The 9189-nt window shown below is 44.2% G+C and overlaps 2 gene segments (V, D, J or C); both read left to right on the forward strand.

Moving 5' to 3' along the window:
* The first annotated feature begins 332 nt into the window (after positions 1 to 332).
* Positions 333 to 1378, forward strand: LOC116858918. The segment is given in 2 exon segments: positions 333 to 561; positions 957 to 1378. Coding segments are annotated over 2 exon segments (456 nt in total).
* Positions 1379 to 7041: 5663 nt separating this feature from the next.
* On the forward strand, positions 7042 to 7947 carry LOC116858948. The segment is given in 2 exon segments: positions 7042 to 7117; positions 7556 to 7947. Coding segments are annotated over 2 exon segments (441 nt in total).
* The last annotated feature ends 1242 nt before the right edge of the window (positions 7948 to 9189 follow it).

Below are 9189 nucleotides of genomic sequence, written 5' to 3' on the forward strand. Positions count from 1 at the left end.
GGCTTCTGGAAGATTTGAAATATTCGGTATTTTCATCGCAATAGTGACCATTTGTCACTGTTCACTTGTGCCCTGAAAATGTGTGCCCTTTATCCTGTATGCATTTTATCTCAGTTGAAATTAAAAAGGACAAAACCCAGAGCCTTTTGAACAAACATAAGAAAGAAACAAAAATCACCAAATATTTGTGGCAACTCAACCACACTAAAATGTAAATATGACTAGGAAATTTCTGGAAACCCAGAAAACTGGGATAGAAAATAAAAGGGGACACGTAACTGTGAACATCTACCCTTTAGGCAGCATAGATTTTATCTCTTTTGGTTTTCCTTCAAATGTGGAGACATTTGCTCTTACTTTGCTCCAGGAGAGCCTCCCCAAGCCCTTTGCACTGGTTCTCTCCACACAGAGGATTTGCATGTTGTTCTCTAGGGAGGCCCTTCCCTTGCTAGTCTGAGATAAAAGGTCAGCTCTCATTTTGCTTACAGGGCTCATCAGTTCAACCTCCCAAAATGACTTCCCCTGCTCAGCTCCTAGGGCTGCTGATTCTATGGATCACTGGTAAGGACAGAGGGAGGTTGAGAAAGGAATAGGGAGTGGGGACTGTGAGTGCTGGGGACACAACTGGTTATGATGTCCACATGTCAGAGGTACACAGCTTGCTTTCTAGGATAGGGCATGTTTAGATCCATGAGCCTGAGGAACATTTGAGAAGGAACCAGGAAGGTTCTGTGCTCTGATGAAGACTGTGATACAGAAGGAGAGGGATGGTGTAGGTGACTTCTTGAGGCCTCTTAGTTTGTTGCAAACTGTGGATTCTTTTTTGAAATTGGATATTTTAGGGTAGAAATCAAACATTTTAAAATGATTTAGCCTGAAAGAAATAACAAGAGAAAAATTCTGAAATGGCTCATAAAGTTTGTATATAATCTTGCATTTCTCTCCCCTTACTTTAGGATCCAGTGGGGAAATCGTGATGACACAGACCCCGCTGTCACTGTCCGTCACCCCCAGAGAGTCGGCCTCCATCTCCTGCAGGGCCAGTCAGAGCCTCCTACAGAGTGATGGAAACACCTATTTACATTGGTACCTGCAGGAGCCAGGCCAGTCCTCACAGCTCCTCATCTACTTGGTTTCCAACCGTTTCACTGGGGTCCCAGACAGGTTCAGTGGCAGCGGGTCAGGGACAGATTTCACGCTGAGGATCAGCAGGGTGGAGGCTGACGATTTGGGAGTTTATTACTGCGGGCAAAATCTACAGTCTCCTCCCACAGTGGTTCAGGCCGGAACACAAACCTCCTGCCTGGGGTCCCGGCTGCCCCAGGGAGGAGCTTCTCTGGGGAACTCACAGGACTTTCTCTGAGTTTGTGTGAGAGGAAGGAGCTGGAGGCCATGGGGGAGCGGCTCGCAGCTGGGCATCAGGCTCCACATGTGGAGGCCCCGACAGCCTCTCAGCCTGGCATGGCAGAAGCAGTAGGGAATTTAGGGGGTCCTGTCCCATGAGGTGAAAGGAAGAGCTAACGAGGCCTCCTCCACCTTTTCCTCAGGCTGTGCTTGTGTTTCTCCCATAAGCGTAGCCACTCTAGTAACCAGACATGCGACATGGATCTGTGGCAGAAACTGAATGCCTATTGGAACGAACAATGTGGGCTGTATCTTCCACAGGATCATATTTGCTAATATGGGTAATACTGGTATTTTCTCACTTTACCTTTTCTACTTCTCTACTACTTACACTGTCCTCTCCAGTAACATGTCCAAGAGAGCGATTTACACAAGCTGCCCTCAGGGAGAGTCTGGGTGAGAAAAATCAGTAGAAATTTTAATTCTGATCAATAAAAGAAACATTTACCAGTTTTTAGTAATTATAAGATCCAATGCCAAGTGTCTTTGATTTCCCTCAATTATATCTTCCTGAGTGAAAGGGGGTTCTCGGAACTTCAAAAGTGGCTTGAATGTAAACAGCCAAAAATAAAGATCAAGACAAAAGTTACCTTTCTAGGTGACAAGAAAATCCTAAATATATGAGGTTTTCCTTTCTCTCCGAAACGGGAAGGATGTTAAGCATATGGAACCCAAACACTGCTTTAGATGTGATGAATTTGGTGCTCTACTGCTGTTAGAAAAGGTTTTGAACAGTAAGTAGAAGCATTATTTTCACAAGATGTGGTCGTTAACTGAAAATGACTCTGAATAGGATATCTTTCGGAAATGTTAGAAAATTTACGTATTGACTAGATTCCATTGAAAAGAATGCTTCGGAGTGACCCTTGACCTAGAAATTGCTCATGCATTACATCATCACACATATGATACAAATTAGAGGGAATGAATTCACCAAATGCCTAACCTTGTTTGTAGACAGCAAGATAAAATGTATTGTGGATGAGTGCCTATTCCAAGGAGATGAATAGAATGGCAAGTACAGGTAAGTCTATTATGTCAGTAGCTTTGATAGTGTGTGGAAAAATGTATCCAGAAATCCAGCAGACTGAAGCCCACCAATCATGGAACTTATGACGCTAATCAATTATTCTATATAATTATTTTATATAATTAATAATTAAATGTATGATGAGATGGAAAGAGATTATGAAAGCGGTAGAAGGAAATGCAATGAGAGCAGGAAGACCCGAGGCTCAGCAAGGCCATAGTCATCTTGCTCCAACATGATTGACAGTGCTCTGTGATCAGGAAATTCTGCTTTGATGTCAGACAGGAGAGAAAGCCAAACTCCCTCATCATGTTGAGATAGGTAGAGGAATCCTCCATGATGCTTCTATCCCAAAGATGTTTTACTCAACACAAAATAGTAAAAAATAAAAATGATGTCATAAAACTGAGAGGACACCAAGGAGAATGAGAAGATAATTGGTTGTACACAGAAATATCAAAATACGGTTGATTAAATATGACAAGATTTCTCTGTCTCTAAGGTAACAGTCCTGAGGTGGGCGGGCTCCCCTGGTAAGGGAAGTGGTTCTGCTACATCAAGTCACTCGGGTTCTCCCCAGCTGGTCACTGTGGGTAGAGATTAGTGACCTTGCTCCTAATTTCAACAGTTGCTTTCAAATCCTATTTATTTATTTATGTATTTATGTATTTATGTATTTACAGGTTTTTTTTGTTTTTAAGTACTATCCACACCCATTGGGGGACTTAAGCTATAACCCCGAGGTCAAGAGTCACATACTCTACTGATTGAACCAGAAAGGTGCCCCAGAACCTTTTCCTTCTTGTGCTCATGGTCATGATATCAAAATACATAGCATGTCTGAAGGAGAGTCTCCAAAAGCTCCAGGATTTCATACCTAAGCAGATTATTTTGTGGGATGTAATATATTGTAGGACTGGTGAATGTCATAGTCATGAGTTTATTGTTATAGAGCTTCATGACAAAACAGGGTCCTTGTCCCGACCAATGCCTTTATTGATAAACTAAAACTCTGTGAATTCTTGGATGGTGATGGCAGCTGAGCCTCACTGGGTCAGGAAGGCTCAACTGTATCTGGAACACAACTAAACCTAGGTTTGACGCATCACACCTTCTCCAGGGGAACTGATGAGATGTACAAAATTAGGAATAAGTGGATGTTAGTATTAGTCCCTGCTGGTGGGAGCTCAGATACCCAGAGAAGATAATAAATATGTCTACCCCAGGGGAGATGGTGGTGGTGGGCGCATGCCATTGGATATGCATGACCTTCACTCATGTCTCCATGGCTGTGTCCCTCATGAACATAGTGAGCAAATCCCACAGAACTTCAGACAAGGGCTGAGGACAGCTCATCTGCTCAGAGGTATAAGCTTGTTTCTTCAGCGTCTCATCTGAGGTGATGCTCTGTTGAATTTTGACAAAACTCTGAGTTCCACTTCCAAAGACTATTTTCTGCTGTACATCCTCAGTCCTTTCTCCAGATCTCATAATCGGTGATCTTGCAATTTTCTCCTCCCATGCCCTTGATTAATCAGACATCCGAAATCGATGCCAGCCCTTATTTCGGGCCAGTTCCCTATCTGAGTTCTAAGTTCTATGTTTGTGTGTGTTTGTGTGAGTCAGAGGCATAAAGACGGGAACCCACAGTAAGTGATGCCCCAGGCATGTTAGTCATGCTGTGCCCTTGGCTACAGAAAGCCAAAGATTTGGAAGAGTCACAAATTCTACTTTCTTCCTCTCTTCATGTCTCTTTTCATATCCTAAGCATCAAAGCAGCCTCATGTTCTCCTAGATATGGTTAACCTCCAAGTTTCCCAAAAATAGAATTGTGGTCAAGAAAAGTCAGATACAACATAGAGGATGAGACTTGGGTCTCCTCACCCCAATGTGAGTTTGCAGGATTCCCTCCTTCTCAGGCAACGGAATTATTGTGTGTCACTTTGTCTAGTTAGTCTATGGGTGATTTCAAGGCAGCAGAAAGTTTCATGTTGCCAGAGAGCCAACCTTCATCTAGCACGATTCCCCAGTTATTTTTATGGATCAGGTGTGATCTGTATCCAATATTTATATTTATACCAAGAAAGGAAACAAAAGTGAGTCAGACATTTGGATGCTGATTCATGTGAAGCAGAAGGGGAATGTGACCTCGAAGGTCCAGAGCAGTCAGACAGGTAAGCACACCTGTTTCTCCCAGTGTTTCCAGAGACCATGCACACTCAGAGGGTAAACGTGTTCATAGAGTCTTTCCCGAGCTCCCTGCAACCAGAAAGCTTGTCCATGGGGTTCACCTTTTGTGCATGACCATTCTCAGTTATGTGTCCAAAGCAACTAGCCTCAGCCATAGGTGATTCAGGGCTCTTCAATCCACTCCAGCCCTCCTGCAGCTGGGGGAGCTTCTCTGCTGGGCCAGTTGATCTCACTCAAGAACTAATTCTCCTTTAATCAGAGAGGAACCTCTGTTTGGATCCAGGAAGTGAGCAGTCCTCCATGTGTCTAATCTCATCCAAAGCAGTGTGGGCCTGGCTGTGTGGGTTGACAAAGTCTAGAGAACACAGTGCCCAGAATGGGGGGATAGAGCACAGTTTCTGTCCCCCATAAAGGGGTTGCAGGATACCAGACTCAGACCCAAGGAGACAATCACAAGTCACAGAGTCACACAGTCACACAGTGGCTTCCAGCTTTATGGAGCTCAAACCAACATCATCTGACAATAGAGACAAAGTACAATGAGACCACTTGCCTAAGTCCTTCCTCATTCACTGAATGATGGCTGGAGATTGCCAGCAGCTGATGTTCAGCTGGACTTCATGTTCCTTGTTCTTCCAACCTGTACAAAGTCTTATTTCTAGGAGAAGTGGTAGCTTGCTGGTCATTTTTGTTCTTCAGGCCCCAGTATCCTCTGTTTATCTGTAAGAGACAGAAATTCTTCTTTATAATTAGGAATTTGTGTCCTTTCTCCCTTCCTGAGATCATATTTATGAAAGGCCCAACACAATAAGACAACATCAAAATTAGTTATGTCTCTCCAATGACTCTTTTAAAAATAACGTCACATTCTGAAGTACTAGGGAATAAAGTTAACATCATTTTTGTGGGACAAAATTCAACCAATAATACTGAATAGAAACAATTCTTAGTACTTTTGAAAATAGTCTTACACAATTAGCTTTACAATTTGTAGAGTCCCTTTTTTCTCCCTTTCTTCCCTTTCCTTCTCTTTTCTTTCCCTCCTTCCTTCCTTCCTTCCTTCCTTCCTTCCTTCTTTCCCTTCCTTCCTTCCTTCTCTTTCTTTCTCTTTCTCTTTCTTTCTTTTTTCCTTCATTCCTTCCTTCCCTCCTCCTTTTCTTCCTTTCCTTCCTCCTTCCTTCCCTCTTTCCTTCCCTCCTCTTTCCTTCCTTCCTTCCTTCCTTCCTTCCTTCCTTCCTTCCTTCCTTCCTTCCTTTTGCTGCTTAATTTTCTGACATCTTACCTTGACATATTTAATTAGAAGTGCTGGAACTCTCTGGACACAAACAGCTACCTGCTAATAGAAACACGTATTTGTATAGATATCGTCAGAAGCCAGAAGTAAGACCTAGAGTCAGTCTCCTTAGAATCCTAAGAAAGGAACAGGCCAAGGAAACTGAAAACCTAAACTAATGTAGCAGAACAAAGAAAGCATACTGTCACTAGTGCAATGTAGAACATATGTATTCCAATCCACCCCACACCACAGTCTCTCTCAGCAACAAGGATTCTTGCCCCAAAGTTCAGAATTGAAAGCTCAACAAAATTCTGCTCAAGTAAGTTCTCAGCATTGTGAAAATGTTATTCTTAAGGGTTTCCCAGAATATATTCAGGGAAAATAGTCTTGAAGAATCTTACATATTACTGTCAGGTGATACAATCTATTTTTTCATTTGCTTCCAAATATGACTTGCAGATAAAAGCAATTTGACATAAGTACCATTTTTTCAGGAGCTGTTCAATTCAACAGGACCCACACTAGGCTCACACGAGAAATAAAATCCGGTTATTTCCTTATTTGATAAAGGCTGGTGTGGGCAACCAACACCCCAGAGCATCTCTGACCCAGCACACTACTCCACAATGACTGTATTTAAACAAAACCCCAGGAATTCATCGGTGATGGGTCCCACTTTCTGTACCTGTCTGGGACCCCAGAGTAAGAGTTGGAAACCTTATAGATCAGGCCCTGTGGAGACTGGTCTGGCTTCTGCTGGAACCAATTCTAATAGGGGGAAGAATGTGAGCAACATGGCATTCCCCATCCAGAGATGGACCTGGGACACACACGCCTGATCAGCTCTCTGACACTTGCTCAGAGTGGAGGAACAACACACACTGAGTCCTGGCTGAGATCACACGTTCACAGGGGGATTGCTCTTCCCACTGCTGCAGATAGCATGGACTTGACTTCATTCGGTTTCTCCCAAACACAGAAGACCTTTTATGTCACTTTGCTCAAAGCTAGGCCCTCCCACCTCCTCCCTGTCTCTTCTGCACTGTTGCACCCAGCAGGGGATTTGCATAGTGTCCCCAAGGGAGGACCTTCCCTTGCAAGTGTGACATAAAAGGCCAGCTTGAATCTTGCTTTGGCTTACCAGGACCCCTCAGTTCAGCCTCTCAGAATGAGGTTCCCTGCTCAGCTCCTTGGGCTGCTAATGCTTTGGATCCCTGGTAAGAACAGAGGGGTGAAGGAAGAAAACTAGTTTGAGTGCGGGGTAAGCTGGGGCACAGCTGCTTTCCAAGTGTATTCTGTGTGCCTGTAAGAGGTGTGTGACTTATTCTCCAGGGTGGGGCAGGAGATGTGTAGATCTGGGAGAATGAGGAAGATTCCAGAAGGAACAAGGACCTGTGCTTTAGTGGGGACTGAGAAGTGGACAGAGAAGATGACCGAGAAGATGGAGATGGTGTGGGCAATATTCAGAGGAGTCTCATTACTTCAGGAATGTCTGGTTCATTCCTCAATATGCATATTTGAGCCTTTTTGAAGTCTGAAATAATGACAGTAATTTTTAAAAGGCAGTATTTTAGTTAAAAAAGTAACAGAATGGAAACAATGAAAATATCTAAATATATTTGTATTGATCATGGCACTTTTCTTTCCTTACCTAGGATCCAGTGGGGAAATCGTGATGACACAGACCCCACTGTCTCTGCCCATCACCCCCGGAGAGCCGGCCTCCATCTCCTGCAGGGCCAGTCAGAGCCTCCTGCATAGTAATGGAAACACCTATTTGTATTGGTTCCGGCAGAAACCAGGCCAGTCCCCACAGGACCTGATCTATAAGGTTTCGAACCGGTATTCCTGGGTCCCAGACAGGTTCAGTGGCAGTGGGTCAGGGACAGATTTTACCCTGAGAATCAGCAGGGTGGAGGCTGACGATGTGGGGGTTTATTACTGTGGACAAAATCTACAGTCTCCTCCCACAGTGGTTCGGACCCGAACACAAACCTCCTGCCTGGGGTCCCGGCTGACCCAGTGGGCGGTTTCTCTGGGGAACTGACAGGACGTTCTCTGAGTCTGTGTGACAGGAAGGAGCTGGAGGCGCCTGGTGCACAGCTCGCAGCTTGGTGTCAGGCTTCACATGTTGAGGTCCCGACAGCTGCCCAGCCTGGTGTGGCAGAAGCTGCAGGGAAGAGTGAGAGACAAGATGGCGGAGGAGTAGCAGACTGAAATGACATCAGATCCCAGGATTTCAGCTAGATGGTTATCAAACCATTCCGAACACCTATAAACTCAACAGGACATAGAGGAGCAGAAGAACAGCAATTCTAGGAACAGAAAATTGACCACTTTCTGGAAGGTAGGATGTGCTGAGAAGTGAATCTGAGGCAACTGGAAGATAGACCATGGGGGGTAGGACCGGCTCCTGGCAAGCAGTTTTAGATTGGGGTTACCTTAAACTGTGATCCAAGGCACAGTTGGGCCACTGTTCTTCGAGCAGGGACCCCACACGTGGAAAATCCAGAGAGATTCACCTTCTTTCCCTGGGAGGAGTGGCATGGGAGTGCATGGCAGGAATCAGCTGGGTTTGAAGACTCCAAACAGGGCCATGCCTCAGAGATAGAAACTCTTGGTGATAGGCTGGGTGAGCTCAGAGTGTGTCCAGAGACCAGGGAGACGGGAGGGATTAACTACTTATCTCGGAGGGCGCACTGAGGAGTGGGACCCTGAGCTCTCAGCTCCTCTGGGCTGGAGATTGGGAAGCTGCTATTTTCATTCCCATCCTCCAAACTAGTATAGAAAGTGATCAGGGAACAAAAGGTCCTGAGAGTGAATCCAAGCAGATTACTTAGCTTGGTCCCTGGCAAGGGCAGTGCAATTCCACCTTGGGCAAAGACATTTGAGAATCACAGCAGCAGGCCCCTCCCAAAGAAGATCAGCAAGAACATCTAGCCAAGACCAAGCTCACCAATCAAGGAGAACAGCAGAATTCCAGAGCTCGGGGAAAGCAATGCATGGAATTCATGGCCTTTTCCCCATGATCCTTTAGTCTTGCAAAGTTAAATTTTTTTAAATTTTATTTTTTTCTTCTATTTTTTTTAACTTTTCCTCTTTCCTCTTCTAAGTTTTTTAACTAGTTTATCTTAGCAATACCTTTCTAAAAAAATCTTTTGAAACCTTCATTGTTATAGTCATATTTCATCCCGTCACAGTATTTAACCTTATTTTTTGTATACATGTAGGTTTGTTTTTTCCTAAAAAATTTTGGGATAGAATTTCTTCTAATAGATGAAAATATACC

The sequence above is a fragment of the Lontra canadensis genome, unplaced genomic scaffold (genome assembly GCF_010015895.1).
Source record: "Lontra canadensis isolate GAN:19392208 unplaced genomic scaffold, GSC_riverotter_1.0 scaffold144, whole genome shotgun sequence".
NCBI classification, from domain to species: domain Eukaryota; kingdom Metazoa; phylum Chordata; class Mammalia; order Carnivora; family Mustelidae; genus Lontra; species Lontra canadensis.